This window comes from Bos taurus, chromosome 2 (assembly GCF_002263795.3).
Source record: "Bos taurus isolate L1 Dominette 01449 registration number 42190680 breed Hereford chromosome 2, ARS-UCD2.0, whole genome shotgun sequence".
NCBI lineage: Eukaryota > Metazoa > Chordata > Mammalia > Artiodactyla > Bovidae > Bos > Bos taurus.
Genome location: NC_037329.1, coordinates 129,115,921 through 129,136,200, shown reverse-complemented (window position 1 = coordinate 129,136,200; position 20,280 = coordinate 129,115,921). Strand labels below are relative to the sequence as shown.

At 49.0% G+C, this 20,280-nt stretch overlaps 2 protein-coding genes across 3 annotated transcripts; both read left to right on the top strand.

Moving 5' to 3' along the window:
* The first annotated feature begins 5,533 nt into the window (after positions 1 to 5,533).
* On the top strand, positions 5,534 to 13,229 carry PITHD1 (PITH domain containing 1). Its single transcript, NM_001098890.2, has 6 exons — positions 5,534 to 5,789; positions 6,484 to 6,527; positions 6,899 to 6,976; positions 10,681 to 10,785; positions 11,430 to 11,538; positions 12,302 to 13,229. The coding sequence occupies exons 1-6, from the start codon at positions 5,592 to 5,594 to the stop codon at positions 12,401 to 12,403; spliced, it is 636 nt and encodes a 211-aa protein (NP_001092360.1). The 5' UTR covers positions 5,534 to 5,591; the 3' UTR covers positions 12,404 to 13,229.
* A 2,582-nt stretch (positions 13,230 to 15,811) lies between these two features.
* Positions 15,812 to 20,247, top strand: LYPLA2 (lysophospholipase 2). Of its 2 annotated transcripts, none has more exons than XM_059877305.1 (10): positions 15,812 to 15,917; positions 17,337 to 17,493; positions 17,743 to 17,774; positions 17,868 to 17,933; positions 18,414 to 18,461; positions 18,548 to 18,618; positions 18,760 to 18,833; positions 18,915 to 19,016; positions 19,117 to 19,290; positions 19,370 to 20,241. In XM_059877305.1, exons 2-10 carry the CDS (start codon positions 17,416 to 17,418, stop codon positions 19,418 to 19,420), a joined length of 696 nt encoding a protein of 231 aa, XP_059733288.1. In that variant the 5' UTR covers positions 15,812 to 15,917; positions 17,337 to 17,415; the 3' UTR covers positions 19,421 to 20,241.
* The last annotated feature ends 33 nt before the right edge of the window (positions 20,248 to 20,280 follow it).

Below are 20,280 nucleotides of genomic sequence, written 5' to 3'. Positions count from 1 at the left end.
TAGAGGAGCCAGTACAGTAGTGCGTCTGAGGTGCTGGCTGTGGATTTCAATGCGATCATTTGCCCTCATGTGTTCATTGTCTGGCTTTTGCTTCTACAGATGCTGCTCTGTATCTGATTTAGACAGACTGTGAACATATCTTTTTAAAATACCTTTCAAATTCTTCGTAGGGTATAATTTTGATAGATGACTGCAGATTTTCCTATAGTTTTTCAAATTAATAAAGACCATATGACTTCCCCAAAAAAAGTTATAAATGGAACTAATGAGCTGTTAAATAAAATACAGCCTAGGGAATTCCCTGGCAGTCCATTGGTTAAGGCTCCAAGCTTTTACTGCTGCGGGCCTGGGTTTGATCCCTGGTAGGGGAACTAAGATCCCGCAGACTTCATGGCCTGGCCCCAAATAGCCAAACAAACCAAAAATACAGCCTATTCTGCTACTTCGACAAATAAATACCTTCGCGATGACCTGGGGGCCACATTTAGATTTCTGAGCCTTTGGAGCTCTGCACTAGAAGGTCATGGAATGGGAAAAGGCAAGGCCCTAGCCCCACCCCTCTTCTCAGACCCTAAATATGTTTCCCTGCAAGGGGGCTCGAGCACAGCTGTGCAGGTGTCCTCATCTGCATGCCCACATTCTATTGTAGGGTCTCTAAATTGAAAAGGTCCATCAGGTGTCCAGCACAGTGAATGATGAAAGAGCCACAGCATCACATCTCAGAATACTAGGGACCAAGAGAAGATCTTAAAAGCTTCCAGGGAGGAAATGGAAATCCACACAAAGAATGACACTGTATTTCTCAAAGCTGGGAGAAAACAGAATAACACCTTCAAAATCTTGAGATTCCATCCTCATCCAAACTACCCATTAAACGTAAGGGAAGTTTAAAGACATTTTCAGGAGTCACTTCCGACGCACGGTAGCATGGTAGCCACCTACAAGAGGGCTTCTAATAGGTTCTACCTCTTGGTATTCACAGCCTTATGGTGTTTCCTCTCACATGAAATATGGCTGACGTATGGAACCATGGAATATTGCAGAGTCAACAACATGCGATTTCTAAGGTTAAGTCATAAAAGATATTGTATTTTCTATTTTTCCCTCTCTTGGATCACTTGCTGTGGTGAAAGCCAGCCACCATGTCAAGAGGACACTCAAGCAGTCCTATGGAGTGGTCCACAGGAGGAACTCGGGTCTCGTGCCAACAGCCCGCACCAACTTGCCAGCCATGCAAGTTCACCATCTTGGAAGTGTATCCTCCAGTCCCGGTCAAGCCATCAGAAGACTTGAGTTTCATGAGAGAAGAGACAGACGCCCCTGCCCACACCAAGCAAAGCCACTCCCAAGTTCCTGACTCGCAGCAATTGTGAGATGAAGGTCAATTGTTGCCTTAAGATTAAATCTGGCGGTGATTTGTTACATGACAAAAGGTGAACAGGGGTACGCTGGGGGCAGGGGAGAAAGGAGCCACCATATTTTGCAGTTCTTCCAATTAAAAGGTAAAGTCTATATCTCAACTCTTGAATTTGGATTTGGCCAATAAATCTTGGTTTGGCTGATGGAACATTAACAAAAACGATAGAAGCCGGAGGTTATCGAATGCTTGTGTAATTGGCCCTTCCCTCCTGTGCTCCTGGAATTAGTAACTGCAGCAATGTGAGTGAGCTCAGGTAGCCTGCTGGTGACCCCTGGCCATCACCTCCGCTAACAGCTCGTATCAACAAGACATGTGAGTGAGGCCATTCCGAACTAATCAGCCCAGCCAACTTGCCCAGAAAACAACTGCCCTGGTGATCTGCAGAACCATGAGAAACAGTAAATGTTGTTGTTTAAAGCTTTTAGGTTTTGGGGTGATTTGTTACACAGTATAAGCTAATTGATACAACATGTTTGCTTTATGTATACCTTTTTGTTTCAGGAAAACAAAGGAGGCTCAAAGCCTAGTTTCTTCTCAGACTTATCTGATCTTGGGCAAATTAATTCACTTCTTTTAGCCTCAATTTTCCTCACCTTCAAACTGGAGAAAATACTGGGCAATACTCCCTATCTCTTAAAGATCATGTGACAAATGATTAAGATGAACCACATAAACTACCCTGTAAAGAATCTGCCTGCAATGTGGGAGACCTGGGTTCGATCCCTGGGTTGGGAAGATCCCCTGGAGAAGGGAAAGGCTACCTACTCCAGTATTCTGGCCTGGAGAATCCCATAAACTGTAGAGTCCATGGGGTCACAGAGTGGGACACAACAGACTGACTTTCATTTCACATGAACTACATGGGCTTCCCAGGGGGCGCTTGTGGTAAAGAACCCAGTATTCACTGGAAGGACTGATGCTGAGGCTCCCATACTTTGGCCACCTGATTCGAAGAGCTGACTCACTGGAAAAGACCCTGATGCTGGGAAAGATTGAAGGCAGGAGGAGAAGTGGACAACAGAGGATGAGATGGTTGGATGGCATCACCGATCAATGGACATGAGTTTGAACAAACTCAGGGAGATGGTGAAGGACAGGGAAGCCTGGTGTGCTGCAGTTCATGGGGTCGCAAAGAGTTGGACACGACTGAGCAACTGAACAGCAGCAGCAGCCAAGGCAGGAGATGGAAGAGACCTGGGTTTGATCCCTAGATTGGGAAGATCCCCTGAAGGAAGGCATGGCAACCCACTCCAGTATGCTTGCCTGGAGAATCCCCATGGATGGAGGAGCCTGGTGGGCTACAGTCCATGGAGTCACAAAGTGTCTGACATGAGCGAAGCAACTTGACACACACACATACAAACTACATAATGTGCTTAGCATGGCACAGGGTACAGGATAAATCGTAAAGGGTGACAATGATGTAAATGACAGGAAAGAAGACAAAAATGGGCAGAGGGCAGGGTAAGGCCTGGGTTAGTCCCAAAGTGGGACACAGTCTTTCTAAAGAAGGACTGCTGAGTGTATCATTCAATTAAACAAGTATTTGCTAAGTGTTTAGCACATGCTGGGCCCGATCCCTGAAATTGTAATGTAAAAGCAGGAATAGGTCATGTCATTGAGCTATATGAATCAGAACCAAGCTTGCCTGCTTCACAAAGAATTGAACTAGGACATCAAAATATTTCTGAATGGGACTTGAGGAGATGGATATTTTGTGGCTGCCCTCAGTCTCATCTGGATACTTTGGGGCCATAAGTGAAGGGCAGGGGATATTCACAGTATCCCTTAACTGTCCCTGCATCCTATCTTTCCCTGTCTCCACCAAGGAATAAGCACACATCCTACCCCAAAACCAGAATTACTCCAGCTCTAAACAGTGCTCCCCACCCTTGATCTCAACCTGAAACAGAGCAGGTCTACAGTCCTTGCCCCCTGCCACGTCCTCAGCCTGCTTTTTTCTGTAGAAATACACTTTAGCCAAAGAAAACGTTTAATCAGAGAAGTGAGAAAACGCAGAAATAAAGAGAAGTCAAAGGAGACCACATAGTAATAGTGTAGTCGTGAAGCATATTCAAGGACATTTTACTTCCTTCTCAAGGGCTACGGATAATATTCTGAGCCATATCCTGTGATCTGTCTTACAGATACTGAAGCCTCCACCAGGTGGAAGAAGTTGACTACACGATGCCATGACATAAGTGGCTATAATTCCAAGAACTGGCCTCAAGAAATGCAAACTGACCTCAGAACTGAAGATTAACTGTGCCTAAAACTATCAAGATGATACTGGTTGGACCACCAATGACCAATCTGAAGATGACTGTCAGGGCTGACTACTGTTTCTGCATGTAGCCCCCTCCCTCAGTCTAGAAAAACTCTGGCCCCTTAAGTGTCAGGGGAGCTGGGGAGTCAGACTTTGGACAGGCATTTGGTAAAACCCCTCTGCCTTCCATTTCAGGCATCCAAAATAAAGCAAACTTTCCTTTCCACCAACCTATATAATGACTTCTGAGCAGCAATCAGCTGGACCTGGGTTCAGTAACAAACTCACAAGATGAAAAACATTTTAACTTGCACCTGAGAATACAAATCTGAAGCTGAAACAAAAGTTCTATAAACTGAGGCTAAAATGTGTAATACATTCTGAATTTTAAATTCTATTCAATTTAGTTTTTTAAATGCTGGTCACAATCCTCCTAAACAGATTTTAAGACATTAATGGGTCATAACTAGCAGTTTGAAAAAACTGCTCTGAAATGTCATATGAGGAGGGGACTTAAAGGTCATCTAGTCCAATCCTTTTACTTCACAGAGGGTAAACTGAGACTTAGAGAGGTTAAATTAATTGGCCCAGGCCCCACAACTGGTAAGTGGTAGAGCTTCGATTGAGCCAAGATTTGACTTGACTACTGAATTCTTACCATGTGTCAGCAACTGCGCTTTCTTGAAGTGCAGTATTTCATTCAATGCTCACTGTGATCGTATGAAATTGATATTACTAATGCCACTTTACAGACGAGGAACGAAGTCTCAGGATGCAGACCGTGACTTACTCCAGCTGTAACAAGGTCAATAACAGACCCGGGACTTGTTTCAGATTCAGCTGTCCATAAAGCCTGTGGTCTCCAACACGAAGCCCACTGTGAGGAAAGTGATCATGTAGGTTTGTGAGCTCTAAGCGCCTAAGCCTGCACATGTGAGGCAGTGATAAGGTTGTGTTCCCTACTCTTCAGGGCCTTATCACTGCTATCACCAGCTCCTCCAAAAAACGCTGGTGAGTAAAACGAAAAGAGAACAGATTGTAGCCTGAGGAGGAGGAGGATTCGAAACCCGACCTCACCATTTACTCGGAACACCAGCATAATCTCTCTGCTTTTTTTTTCCCCCTCAAGTTTCCACATCTGTGAAGCTGGGAGAGCAATAGCATCCATCTTCAGGACTGAAAGAGTCAACGTGAATTTCCCAGGCTTGAAAAGCAGGGACGTTACTTTGCCAACAAAGGTCCGTCTAGTCAAGGCTATGGTTTTTCCAGTGGTCATGTATGGATGTGAGAGTTGGACTGTGAAGAAAGCTGAGCGCTGAAGAATCGATGCTTTTGAACTGTGGTGTTGGAGAAGACTCTTGAGAGTCCCTTGGATTGCAAGGAGATCCAACCAGTCCATTCTAAAGGAGATCAGCCCTGGGATTTCTTTGGTAGGCATGATGCTGAAGCTGAATCTCCAGTACTTTGGCCACCTCATGAGAAGAGTTGACTCATTGGAAAAGACTCTGATGCTGGGAGGGATTGGGGGCAGGAAGAGAAGGGGACGACAGAGGATGAGATGGCTGGAAGGCATCACCGACTCGATGGACGTGAGTTTGAATGAACTCCAGGAGTTGGTGATGGACAGGGAGGCCTGGCGTGCTGCAACTCATGGGCTCGCAAAGAGTCGGACACGACTGAGCGACAGAACTCAACTGGGAAGCGCTTTAAGCGAACGTCCATCCTCTCCGAACCCCGCCCTCTCCAAGCCCCGCCCTCTTCTCCCCACGCGCATGCGCCGCTCAGGGGCGCCTTTTACGACGCGGCGGCAGCGGCGCGCTTGGCGGCCAGAGCGAAAAGAGCGAGTCGCGGGGAGCGGCTGCGACGGCTACAGGGCCGAGGAGACGCGCAGGCGGTGGTGTCGCCATGTCGCACGGTCACAGCCACGGCGGGGGCGGCTGCCACTGCGCCGCAGAACGGGAGGAGCCGCCCGAGCAGCGCGGCCTGGCCTACGGCCTGTACCTACGCATCGACTTGGAGCGGCTGCAGTGCCTCAACGAGAGCCGCGAGGGCAGCGGCCGCGGCGTCTTCAAGCCGTGGGAGGAGCGGACGGACCGTTCTAAGGTGGGCCTTCGGGGGCCTGGGCGGGCGGCCGAGGCGAGGCAGAGACCTGCGCGGGGCCTCAGGCCACCCGGCTGCTCTGTCAGCCTAGTTCCTGAAGTTAAAAATAACCGCGGCCCGATTGCCAGGCGCTTTCCCATGCCCGTCTCCTTCCAGCCCTTTGAGAGGGGAATAGGGTTGAATCTCCCCATCTTGCAGGTCGGGGAACTGAGGACCAGAGACGGGAAGGGGCGCTTTGCTTTTACACGGCCAGCGTGCAGTTCCAGGGATTAGGGAGGGGTTAGTGAGGGAGCATGTCCACGAGGGCGTGTTCCTTATCGTTTGACCACTGGTCCCGATGGCTGCCTGATCAACTTAACCACCTGATGAAGACCAAAGACCAGTCTTTGGGAGATGAAGCACGTGATCCTATCTAGAGCATGGTAACATTGTAATAATGGTAATAATGTAATAATATGTAATAATGTAATAATGGTAACATTGTGGGGTTGCAGAGCCATTTGAAAGTTGTTGACCGCAGAGGTACAGATCTTTGCACACAATTTCAGGAGACTAGTCGGCCCTGGAATTTAGTATGTGCTGGAGAACAGAGGGAGGTTGACTATTTGCATTGCATGCCAGTTGTAAAACAGGGTGGAAAATGCCTGAAATTGTGGATGCTCAGCAAATATTTGTTGCTTTCTCCTCTCCCCTCCAGTTTGTTGAAAGTGATGCAGATGAAGAGCTTCTGTTTAATATTCCGTAAGTATTTCCTTGGTGCTTGCCTCAGGCTAAATAGGCTGAACCCAGTTGCTTTATCAGGATTCATTCAGTAGTTATATCGAGAGCACACATCTGTTTCTAGAAATGGGCTAAGTTACTGAGGTGGGTGTGTGAGTAGGAAAGGATCAAAACTTTTCCTGGTGTAAAAAAAGACATTTGTTAAAACATAACTGAGAGGTCAAGGTAACGGCAGAATGCCAGAGGCAGACAGGATCTTAGAAATTATTTAGTACAAGTCTGACAGGGGAGTAAACTGAAGCCCAGAAAGGGGAAGGGTCTTGCCCAGGGTCACGCAGCTCAGCAGAGACTCTAACCCAGGTTGACAACCCTCTGTTTTTGCATTCTGGCAGATTTACAGGCAATGTCAAGCTAAAAGGCATTATTATAATGGGAGAAGATGATGACTCACACCCCTCTGAGATGAGACTGTAAGTGGCAAGGGTCTTGGCCCTCAAGAAGCTTCTGTCCCTTTTTCTCTGGTCTCTGACAGTGCTTTATTCCAGATTGGCAAAATTTTTTCTTTTTACTGGGTTAAATATCCCCTCCTCTTAAAAAAAAAAAGTCATATATTTGTTCTGCATCAGAATACACTAATCTCTTTCTGAATTAACGACATTTTTAGATTAGGTATCTTTTGGACCAGCAGCTTGTCTCTTTTCAAAGTACTTGTGGCACCATTCATTCAGAGAGCATCCTCTAAATGCCAACTGTTGATGACTTTGCAATTTTCTTAATAACCCAGCTGCAGATCTCAAATTATTTTTAAGGACTCTACTCTTGGGGTTAGCCTCAACGTTTTCCCTTACTGTTTTAGACAATTACAATCTTTCTGTGTGTTTTGTTGAGATGGAATAACTCCAGCTGAGTTTGCGTGGCCTTTAGTTAGCAAAGTTCAATACAACTCTTGTAGCAGCTTCCCACGTGGCACAGTGGTAAAGAATCTGCCTGCCAGTGCAGCAGACGCATTGGTTTAATCCCTGGGTTGGGAGGATCCCCCTAGAGTAGCAAATGGCAACCCACTCCAGATTCTTGATTGGAAAATTCCATCGACAGAGGAGCCTGGTGGGATACAGTCCATGGTGTCACAAAGAGTCGGACAGGACTGAGCAAATGAAGTATACACACACACGTACCTCGTTATAACACTGAATCAGTTGATACCAGAGCTAGTACTCCCTTTCTGACAAGCTGCCTTATTTCAGTGCAGCCTTTCTAGAAGAAGGGGGACACCACTTGTGCTGGAGAAACAGAAATCAGAAGAACTTTACATAAGAAGTTCTTCTGAAAAATCGATCAATTTAAGTGAAAGATTTAAGAACTGGACCTTATTTTTGAATGTTAGAAACATGAATTGGAAAGCAAACCCACATATTTAATGATTTTAAGGAAATGAAGTGGATTTGAGTTGATGCTTTTTGAGACTCATTTACTTGGGAGATGGATTGGCTGGACAAGACTAGACATCCGTGCTGCATTCTGGTTAAGAGTGGGCTCTGGGATAAACTGGAGTTCAGATTCTGGCTGTGCCACTTGCTAGCTGCATGTCTTTGGGCAGTATAGTTTTCTATATCTCCATTTTTTCACATGTAAAATGGTAATAATAGTTGGAACCTCTTAAGATTGTGGAGAGAAATGAGCTGTAACATATGAAGAGCTTAGAAGAAATCTGGAAGGTAGTATGTGCCCAGTTTTGTTTCTGGTGTATGTTGGGGGGTATTTTGGGGGCTCCATCGCACAGCTTATGGGATCTTAGTTCCCAGATCTGGGATTGAACCCAGGCCTTTGGCAGTGAAAGCGCAGAATCCTAACCACTGGACCACCAGGGAATTCCCTAGTATGTCCCCAGTCTTGCACCCCAGGTGCAAATACTTACATAGCCCTCCATTCTAAGCACTTTGTACTTTATTAAATCTAAGATATCATTGATTATAAAATGCACCATTATTTTGTGAACCAATGATAAAGAAATACATAGCGTCTGTTCAACTATGACATGTCATTGACACATCTAGAAAAGTTAAATTCAGACTTAAATCAGTGAAATTTGAAGACAGACTAGTTGTTAGATATATTAAAGAATTATTGCTAATTGTTAAACTGTTAATTGTAAAATAGTAATCACTGCAGATGGTGATTGCAGCCATGAAATTAAAAGACGCTTACTCCTGGAAGGAAAGTTATGACCGACCTAGATAGCATATTAAAAAGCAGAGACATTACTTTGCCAAAAAAAGATCCGTCTAGTCAAGGCTGTGGTTTTTCCAGTAGTCATGTATGGATGTGAGAGTTGGATGTGAAGAAAGCTGAGCACTGAAGAATTGATGCTTTTGAACTGTGGTGTTGGAGAAGACTCTCGAGAGTCCCTTGGACTGCAAGGAGATCCAACCAGTCCATTCTAAAGGAGATCAGTCCTGGGTGTTCTTTGGTAGGAATGATGCTAAAGCTGAAACTCCAGTACTTTGGCCATCTCATGCGAAGAGTTGACTCATTGGAAAAGACTCTGATGCTGGGAGGGATTGGGGTCAGGAGGAGAAGGGGACGACAGAGGATGAGATGGCTGGATGGCATCACTGACTCAATGGACGTGAGTCTGAGTGAACTCCGGGAGTTGGTGATGGACAGGGAGGCCTGGTGTGCTGCGATTCATGGGGTCGCAAAGAGTCGGACACAACTGAGCGACTGAACTGAACTGAAATGATCATAGGTTTTTTAAGAAGTCCTTACTCTATAAAGATATATACAAAAATACTTATGAGTGAAATGATATGTTTGGGATTGCTTTAAAATATCAAGCATAGGGATTTTCTTGGTGGTCCAGTGGTTAAGAATCGGTACTTCCACTGCATGGGACATGGGTTTGATCCCTGGTCAGGGAACTAAGATTCCCACGTGCCACTTAGTGAAGCCAAAAATAAATAAGTTGGAAAAAACAATAACAAAAAAGCCCCACCAAAAAACAATCATTTGACAGTTTACTCCTCCCCTCAAAAAAGGATCAAGCACACACAAAATGGGGGCGATAGGCAAAATTGGCTTAATGTTGGTTATTGAAACTTAGTAATAAGTATATGAAGGTTCAGTATATTTTTCTCTCTATTTTTGTGTATGTTTGAAATTTTCAGTAGTAGAAATTTTTAACGTGTCTCTTAAAACTGGTTCAGTTTAACATCCACATCAGCTGTATGGGATATGCACTATCACTAATCCCATTTTACAGATGAGGAACTAAGAGAGAGGTTAAATCACTTGCCCAAAATTACACAGCTGGTCAGTGACTCAGGCTTTAAACTTGGGAAGTCTGGCTTCAGAGCACTGCCTCCCATAATGCTGCTCATAAATGCTTACTGTTGGTAGTAGTACTATGCTGTGCATCATTCTTAGAAACACTTTGAAGCAAACATTTGCTTTCTTATATTGCATGCGTTTTGCTGTAGCTGATATCTAGACCCATCCCATGTGGGTGTGTTCACTCTAGAGATTGAGGTGTATGGCTCAGTCTTTTAGAATTTGTGAGTTACAGAGGAGACTGGTCTTCCTTAGATATGTCTTTGAAAAAAAATTTTTTTCCTCATTAGCAGTTTTACTTGACTTTCCAAAGCCCCTTGTGAGTTGATGGCCTTTTATACCCTTTTCAGAATGGAAATCCCCTGGTTGTATTTTTTTTTTTTAAGAATTGTAAGGTGACTCGGTATATAGGATAATTTTGGACAGAGAGGAAAGACTGAATGTTGGGTTACCTGATCTTATCTCTTAACTGTGTTTAATATGTTTCTGCCAAAGTATTTTTTTCCCCATGAGTAAGCTGTTTTATTTAACATCCTCAGCTTGGTCCGAATGTGCTGAGTTGCTTATTTTCTCCATGCATTTGCTGCCTGTGACCAGTTTGAGCTGTCTCTTTGTGTTTTGCTTCTCATGTGATCTTAACCCACTCAAAGATGTTATTGGCTTGTGTTGCAGTTCTCAGCTCTTTTCTTGCTGGGTTAAAGATATTTGTGTATAAATGCCAGTAAAATGTCATTTCTAAAATTTTATCTCCTTTTGATAGAACTGAGGGGAGTCAGTAGGAAGTTTTGAGAACCTGAAAAATGTGATAATGCATATTTCTTGATTTTTCTCCCCTTTCCTTTCTCAGGTACAAGAACATTCCACAGATGTCCTTTGATGATACAGACAGGGAGCCAGATCAGACCTTTAGTCTGAACCGGGATCTTACAGGGGAATTAGAGTATGCTACAAAGTAAGCACTGGGCCTCTTTTCCACCCTCTGGCTTCTCCTGAGAATAGCAGGCACTCCCTTGTTTGCAGGGAGCATCGGTGCATTAGTGCTTACTGGGCTTGCGATTTGGTTTTGGCTGGTCTTCTGCTGTCTTAGCATCAGAAACAAGTTAAAATGGTGAAGAGTCCTGATCCTAGGCTTGGTCAAATTTTGGCAGAGTTTCAGTGCAAGCCACAGACTTGTTAACCTGGAATCAATCGACAGATCTGAATGAGCTCCTAGGGTGGTCTTAGGAAAAATGTTTTCAGAATTGCTCTTTGCATAGTGGGCTTACAGCAGCCAAGTTACATATGACCACATATCTCTTCACTGATTTCTTTTTTGAGCTTGCTTTCAAATCCCTGTGTAACCGCACAGTGGGGGCAGTATTGATTATTTTTCGTCCCTATTGCCTTGGACAAGATCTGGCCGATTTCAGTAAATGTTCACTGTATTAATTGCTTGTCCAGAGGAGAAGAATGAGATGTAAGACCCCAAGATTATTCTCTGACATTTGCCTGGGTTTTACCACAAGATGGAGCTGGAATTGACATTTTTAACATGGTGGTGAGCAGGCTCACTGACCTCTAATTGTTGTCTTCTTTCTCTACTCCTTCATCCTCTAGAATTTCTCGTTTTTCAAATGTCTATCATCTCTCAATTCATATTTCAAAAAACTTTGGAGCCGATACCACAAAGGTCTTTTATATTGGCCTGAGAGGAGAATGGACTGAGGTAAGATGGGGTTGGAAATGTTCTTGCCCTTCCATGATGTGCACATATGTGTTTGTAGCTATAGGCTGTGTTAGTAGGAGCTTGAAGGAAAGGAAAAAGAGCAAGTGAGACATTGATTTTTTTGAGTCTATAATATTTCATGGTTTCATCACTGTAAACTATCTCATTTGACAGGCTATAGGAATTTTAAGGGAGTTGAAATAAAACAGTTGATATCAATTTGGTTTTTCACCTTAAAATTCTTTCCTTGATTTAACATTGTTAATAACTTTTCTTGTTCCAGGCAACAGAGATAGGGCGATAAACAAGATAGACACGTTCTTCTTCTCATGGTGCCTCCATTATAGTGGAGAAATGAATCTTCTAAGTTACAGGGTGAATCAGTGATTTGATCTTATCCAGGCTTCTCACGGGCTTCCCAGGTGACTCAGTGGTAAAGAATCCACCTGCCAATGTAGGAGCTTCAGGAGACGTGAGTTCAGTCCTTGAGTCGGGAAGATCCCCTGGAGGAGGAAATGGCAACCCACTCCAGTATTCTGCCTGGGAAATCCCATGGACAGAGGAGCCTGGTGGGATGATGCAGTTCATAGGGTCTCAAAGAGTCAGACGCAGCTGAGCACACAGTGCAGAGTTCTCAGGATAAAAAACATCAGAACGGGGATGAAATTAGAGGATGATGTCTAGAAATGAACCTGAATAAGGACTACTCCAGTGTATGGTCTGGGAAGTGGCCAGCTGACCCAGCCTCTTAATTTTCTTGCAGCTTCGCCGACATGAGGTGACCATCTGCAATTATGAAGCATCAGCCAACCCAGCTGACCACAAGGTCCATCAGGTTACCCCACAGACACACTTTATTTCCTAAGGGCTGGCCACGACTCCCACAGAGGTGTTGTGTTGGTGAAGAAGTATGACATCCTGTTGGGAAGGACAAAGAGAGATGGGGCTCCAAAGAGAGTTGGCTGCCACAGCCTCTACCAAGCTTTGTCTCTGGGGCTTGCTGCAAAAACCTGGCCTATGGAAGACACCGCACCCCCAGGAAGGGTTGTGTGGGTGCCAAGGAACAATCGTGGTTCTCTAGGGCCCCTAGAAATTGGGTCTTGGGCTGGTCAGTACCTGGCGGCCATGGATAATGCCTGCCTTCCCAGTTTATGTGGCCATGGGATCCCAAGTGTCTTGTTGCTTTGTGGCAGGATTATTGTGTGACTTGTTTTTAAAATGGAAACTATTCCTGGGCTGCAGTAAACTTTCTGAAGCCTAAGCATTGTGTTTGTATTAACCATCAGGAGGGTCTCCAGCTAGAAATACTTGTCCTTGCTTGCTCCTTCTCCCTGTCATCTTTCAACATTCTTGTCAAGTTGCCCAGCTTGGAGTTGTCTGTCATGCACCAGTGTCCCGTATTATAGCTTAAAGAGCAGAAATCTCCTGATGTTGCTTAATAGCTTGGGAGGGTCTTTTTTTCCTGTTGCCCAGGTAAGCAGTCTGAGGAGAGCATTGTTTCTGTGTGGGTATCCTGGTCAGGGTAAGATTGGGACTTTGATGTGCTTCTCTTTGGGACATCCTTAATGTTTATCAGCTTTTAACTAGTGTTGTAAGCCCAATGGCAGAATTTGGAGATCTCAGTTCTTCTGTTCATGGCTTTTTATTCACTGTGACTAATAAGCTTCCTAATAAATCCTTGCCAGACTTAATGTTTGTATATTCTTTTGTGATCTTAGTAGTAATTATGAAGCCTTTGTTGAGAACTGTATGAAATTTTGAAATCTCTTTGTTATTTTGGACTAGGTAGATCATAAGTGCCACAATTGTATCAACACTAGATTAGTGTCTCTAGGAAAGGTCAGGCCGCATTCTGTATAGTAGGGTAAAAACACTCCTACACCCACTAACCCACATTTTGTAAAGAAGCTGAGGTTAAAACCCTTACATTTCCTTGCTCATGTAAGGAAGTAACTTGCGGGGTGAAGTTTACAAAAATAAGGGAGAACAGATTCTCGAGTTCATCAGAAGAAACAGTGAGGAAATTCAGTGAGTAGCAGATACAGTCTGAAGGTAGACCCAAGACTTTGGACTTAAGTTTTGAAAGTCAGTACACCAGTTGGACTTAAGTATCTTAAAAGAGATTTGAAATGGTATTTTCTCCCTTGCAGAAAATAGAAACACTTGATAATGGGAATTAGTGTTGAATTTGATCCTTTTGAGACAATTCCTCTGAATCAGCCCACACAGTTGTTAGCCTGTTTCTCCAGCCTGTCCTGGGGAAAGTCTGCCACCACCACGCCTGTCAATCCTCAGAATTTCTAAATATGCAGTCTGAAATCAACCAGAATGCAAACATTATTCTTGATGCACTAAGGATAGTACTCACTCTGCCACAGGCTTTGTATGTCACTTGGGTCATTTGGAGATAAAAAAGAATGACTGTTTAATTTGGAATGGGGGAAAATAAAGATAGAAACGTTAGAGCAGACTAGCCCTTCATTAATCCCACTTATTAAAGCACTGGTCATAGGTAGCCTCTGGGGCAAGGCCTCTGAATTTGAGCTTCCCTTTGAAGAGTCAAGGCTATGGTTTTTCCAGTGATCATGTATGGATGTGGGAGTTGGACTGTGAAGAAGGCTGAGCGCCGAAGAATTGATGCTTTTGAACTGTGGTGTTGGAGAAGACTCTCAAGAGTCCCTTGGACTGCAAGGAGATCCAACCAGTCCATTCTAAAGGAGATCAGCCCTGGGATTTTTTTTGGAAGGAATGATGCTAAAGCTGAAACTCCAGTACTTTGGCCACCTCATGCGAAGAGTTGACTCATTGGAAAAGACTCTGATGCTGGGAAGGATTGGGGTCAGGAGGAGAAGGGGACGACAGAGGATGAGATGGCTGGATGGCATCACTGACTTGTTGGACTGAGTCTGAGTGAACTCCAGGAGTTGGTGATGGACAGGGAGGCCTGGTGTGCTGCGATTCATGGGGTCGCAAAGAGTCTGACACGACTGAGAGACTGAACTGAACTGACTTGAAGAGTTTGCTCCAGTTGCCACAGTGTCTGAAGTGATTGGGGTGCAGGAGGAATTGCTTATTTTTCCACAAGCAGACCCAGCCAGGAGTCTGGGAGAGGGGCAGGTGTGTTGTCTTCATCCACTCATTCCCCTTCCAGTCCTGGGTCCTTGGTCTGCTGTGGACCTCTGGACCAAAAGTTTTCCTGTTCAGGGCCACCTCTGACCTGCTGAGCGCTTAAAACCAAATCCCATCTTGGGAAAAAGTGCTTTGCTGAGCTTTCAGATACTATTTTCTTTCAGTTCAAAGAAAAATCAGCATAGGTTACACTGGGCAAGTGAGTCCTGAGCTGCTGAGGGCTGACTCATTTCCTGTGTGCGGATGTCCACAGGCTGTCAGGGACGTGGTCCTTCAACTCAGCTTCCCACCCCTTCCAGCCTTTATGTGGGCCCTGAGTCCCGCTGCATTTTACCGGTGCAACAAGGAGCAAAGAGCGACCGCAGCGGTCCCTAACTGAAACCCTTTTTGTTAACAACTGGAGCCTCCTGACGGTAGTATTTTGTGCACCGTCTGCATGCCATAGCTTGCCGAGGACAGAGCTAAGATAACACTTCCGATTCCTCACCAGTTGCCCCGGACACTGCTGATGCCAGTGTTCCTTCTTTTCCCAGGGTCCTTTTTAGAGTCATTAAGTCCTCACACTGTGATTTTACACTATAAAGCATTTCCACACGACCTCATTTGAGCCTTAGCAAAGCTGCGAAGCAAGCAGGGTGGTTATTACCGCCGTTTTATAGCTCAGGAAGCAGGTGCAGAGGCAGCATTAGAGTAATCCTGAGATTGCTGTTTACTTCCCTCCCCTGAGCCTGTTTCCTTATCTTTAAAAGTAAGACCGGAAGACCAGACAGTCTCAAAGGGTCTTGTCAGCTGGAGTGTATGACTCCATGATCCTGGAATAGGACCAGTGGTGCGTACCCCAAGACCATAATGGATGGGAAGGCGGGAAACAACGCTTGAGAATGCCTCTAGCCTCAGGAAGAATGCCTCTCCTTCAGGAAGGTTTCCTTCAGGAGACCGACGCATGGGTGGTGGTAGCAAGTGGGAATCACGGGTGCGTCGTCTAGACCCTGAGGAAACTCCGTGGCCTAATCACGGGGAGTCGTCCCACCGTACCCAACATGGCAGCCCTCATCCGAAGAAACCCTGACGCCCACTTCCGGGATCCGTAGCGCTGGCCAGGCTACTTCCGGCAGCGCGATGGCAGGGTTCCCGGGACTCGAACGGAAGTTCCGGCGGGGGCGGCCGAGGGGGGGAAGAGTGTGTGTGTCTGTGCCGGAGAAAGAGGAGAAAATCGCCCGAGAGGTCTTGAAACCCCCCAGGGAGTGGAGGTACCCTGGTCCGGGGCCAGCAGGCGGGGGAAGGGCACTGGGGTGGCCTCGGCTTCACCACGAGGGTCCTGGCGAGAGAGGAGGGGCAACCGCAATTGTGAGGGATGGGGGTGGGGAGTGAGGTGCGAAGAGGCGCCGGCCGGTCTTGGGGAGTTTCGGGGTAGAGACGGGGAAGAAGGTGGGGTCTGGGTATGCCGAGAGGGGCTTCAGGGTCGGAAATTGGAGAATCCCACTGTGGAGCGGGGTGGGGGTGTTCTCCAGGGTCAAAAGTGGAACGCCCCTGTGTGGGCAGAAGTGGGTCCGGGATCAGGATACAGAATGTCACTGTGAGGCGGGCGACCCTCGGTCAGAACAGAAGTTCCCACTGTGGGGAGTGGGAGACTCTGAATCAGGGTGGAAGTTTTTAGTGGGGTGGAAGACCCCAGGTCGCGGGGGTTGCGAGGGGGGAAGGCACCACTCTGAGAGGAACGACCTAGGGTGAGGGCTGGAAGTTGCTCAGTTGGGGGGAAGGAAGGGAATCCCAGCTTGGGGCAAAAGATGAATTCCTGTGTGGGCAGAGGGACCCCGGGGTCAGAGGTGAGGAGGGATCCTCCTGTGAAGAGGGGCACTCGGAGGTCCGAGGGGGAAGGTGGAAGCCCTTTGGTAGGGTGGGAGGGGTGGACACAGGCGGGAAGGGTAGGCACTTAGGCTCCGGTAGCAGAAGCTTCCCGGGAGTTTGGAGGATGCTAAGGATGGGGAGGAGCCCGCCAGCTTGACATTCTTTTGTGTGTTTGGGAATCCCGGAGCGTGGTCGAGCTGGGTGGGGGGGACCTGTTTGGGAGTGGTGGGCAGCAGCAGGTAGCCTCTTTCAGGAGGGGCATGGAGGGCGTCATTTAGCGGGTGGGCGGTGGATCAGAGTTCGTGTGCCTCCTGGGGACACGGGCAGCCCCAGGGGCTCTCAGATAGTTGAGGAGGACTGGATGGGAGGGGGTTGGACAAAATCGTGTGTGGGGTTGAGGGTAGGGGCCCGAAGCCTCCTTCCCTGGCATTTTTCTCCCCTTCATTTCCCAGTAGGGCTGGGAGAAGGGGATCCAGGGCTCTCTAGAGAAGGGAGATGGCTGTAGAGTAGGGAGAGGAGGCAGTCACCTGCTGAGGGCTGTCGGGTGGGGAGAAGGCTGCAGGGAGCCCCTGGCTCCCCTCCCACCAAGGCTCCTGAGCCCAGCCTCTGCCCACCTCCAGCCCAAGCTCAGGCTATGTGGGGGGCCAGACCTAGGGCTGCCAGGGTGGCTGCCTCTGCTGTTCTGCCCTGGAATGAAGGCACACTTTCTCCCCGCTTGGCCCCAGGACTTTTCTGCCTGCCTTTCCTTTGTGTCCAGGAGCTAGCATCTAGGGCGCTTGAGGGGCTCATGGCCCTGGTTTGTGTTTCTGCTCCTGGGTCAGGATGCTCTCTGCTGCCTGGCCTTGCCCTTGACCACTGCCCGGCATTTGCACAGGCCCCAGCCGTGGAGCCCTGCAGTGTATGTGTGGTAACACCATGTCTGTGCCCCTGCTCACCGACGCTGCCACTGTGTCTGGAGCTGAGCGGGAAACAGCTGCGGTAAGGGTCCTCTCCTACCCCACGCAGCCCCCAGGCCGCCTGGGAACTGGCTGGAGTGGGTGTGGGGAGAATGGAGGTGGCAGTGATGAGAGGGGAGTAGCCCTGCAGTGGGGAGACAGGGGGCTGCTCCCTCAGTGCCCCCCCTCCCAGATCCTTGGGGGTGACAGAGGGGTGACCAGAGGTTGGAGGGCAGAGTGAGAGTGATGGCAGGATGATGACTGCCCTCTTCCCCATCTCCAACTCTTCCAGGTTATTTTTTTACATGGACTTGGAGACACAGGGTGAGTGAGCTGGGGAGGGGGTGTTTCTGGGGAGGCCCGCGCCCTCCTCCTTCCCTCTCCACATCGGTGCCTTTTCTCCCTTCCCTCCTACAGGCACAGCTGGGCTGACGCCCTCTCCACCATCCGGCTCCCTCACGTCAAGTACATCTGTCCCCATGCGTGAGTGTCACCGCAGCATGGGAGGGGTGAAGGAAGGGGGGTGGTCCTGTGGTCCCAGGCCTCTTCTCTGCTGCCAGCTGCATGCTGGGGCCTGGGGCCCAGAGCAGTCCAAAAGGCCCTTTTCAGCCTTCATTCCCGTGGAACCCCCCAGGAACGGGGTCCAGCCCCAGCCCCCAACCCAGGGCCTCCTAGACCCGAGACTCCTAGGACCAGGATCCCCCTGCCCCCCTTCCCCAAGTACTTACCCACTGAGCTGGAACCCTGTCACACCGAGTGCTGGGCTCTGCTTCTCCATCGCTACTGCTGATGCCCCAACCACAGCTTTCAGCCCCACGTGGCAGGTTGCCTGGCAACACCTTAAACACAGGCCCTGCCCGCTGGGAGGGTTCCCCAGGGGCTGCCCTGCCCCCTCCCGGGCTGTCTGCTGTGGCTGCCTCATCCTTCCTGCACGTGACGGTCCTCCTTGCTGCCCCTCCGCAGGCCTCGGATCCCTGTGACACTCAACATGAAGATGGTGATGCCCTCCTGGTGAGCTTGGGGAGGGGAACAGGAGCCAAGGGAGCTGCCCGGGGCCAGCCTAGGTCTCCCAGTGGCTGCCAACTCCTCTACTCCAGGTTTGACCTGATGGGGCTGAGTCCAGACGCACCAGAAGATGAGGCTGGCATCAAGAAAGCAGCAGAGAACAGTAAGGCCCCAGCCCCTCCTCGGCATCTTCCCTCTCCCCCTTGGCCCCCTAGGAAAGTGCTGGGCAGAACCTCTTGTCTGGTTCCCTTCCTGGAGTCCCTCCAGCAGCTTTCCCCCGACCTGGTTATGCCCCTCCCCCCAGTCAAGGCCTTGATTGAGCATGAGATGAAGAACGGGATCCCTGCCAATCGGATCGTCCTGGGAGGCTTTTCACAGGTGAGGGGAGAGAGAGGGCAGGGGTGAGTGATGGGTGCTGAGCTGTGCCCTTCGTGACCCCTCATTCTCTTCTTTCTCCAGGGTGGAGCTCTGTCCCTCTACACAGCCCTCACCTGCCCCCACCCTCTGGCTGGCATCGTGGCATTGAGCTGTTGGCTACCTCTGCATCGGGCCTTCCCCCAGGTGAGTGTCTCCACGACCCTGCTCCTGCCCTCTGTCTCCTTGGGGCTGGGGAGGGGATCGTGCCCAAGCCCTGGATTTTGCCCTCCTGTCTGGCCCACAGGCAGCCAACGGCAGTGCCAAGGACCTGACCATCCTTCAGTGCCATGGGGAGCTGGACCCCATGGTTCCTGTACGGTTTGGGGCCCTGACAGCCGAGAAGCTGCGGTCCGTTGTCACACCTGCCAGGGTCCAGTTCAAGACGTACCCAGGGGTCATGCACAGCTCCTGTCCCCAGGTCAGTGTGCAGGGGCTCCTTCCTCTCCCTGCCCATCTCCCTCTGGCCAGGCGCATCTCATAGTCCTCCTCACCCCCAGGAGATGGCAGCTGTGAAGGAGTTTCTCGAGAAGCTGCTGCCTCCTGTCTAACCAGAGTTGCTGTCCCCCAGCACAGTCCCCCCGCTCACGGGGCGGGGGGACTTGGCACGCGTGGCACCATCTTGGATCTGAGCCGGTCGAGCCCCTTTCTCACCCTCCTGGACCCATCCCCTCTTCTCACAGGCCTCTGGGGCAGACAGGCCAAAGCCTGGCCAGGCCCTCCTTCCTGGCTTCAGACCCCTGGCTGTCTGCTGCAGGGGCTGGGCTGCTTTCTTATCCCATTTCCCTGGAGGTGGGGGCCACCCCCCGGGCAGCAGTATTGGAGGGGCTGTAGGCAGCGGGAGAAAGGGACCCAGCCGCTGACCCACTCACTCAGGACCTCACTCACTAGCCCCGCTTTGGGCCCCCTCCGGTGACCTCAGGGTTTGGCCCATGGGGCCCTCCCAGGCCCCACCTCCTTCCACCTCTCCCCAACTGATTCTGCCCAGATAATCGTGTGTCTCCTGCCTCCACTTTAGCTGCTTCTCAATCATGAATGTGTCCATGACCCAACCCCTGGCCGCTGTGGGCTCCCTGCCCCTGCGCAGGAGTGTGGGTGACGGGGCCAAGTCTTTCGAGGGGGCCTCCCCTCAGCCGTTCTGATGTGGGGGCTGGGCCCTGCCTCCCCATTACCCTCTGCCACCTGTGGGCCTGGAGCCTGCCGGGCTGGACTGGGGCTCAAGGTCTGCCCCAGCCGCTTCACCCCACGTCGTCCCCACGCTAGGTCTGGGGAGCTGGGAGGAGTCTTGTGTCTCGTCTTCTGTCTCCATGTAGTTTCGGGTGTTTTTCTGGTCGTGTCCTGGATTCCGATAAAATTAAAGAAACTGCTTCAACTCTCAGGCCTGGGCGATTCTATCCAAGGGGTAGAGTGT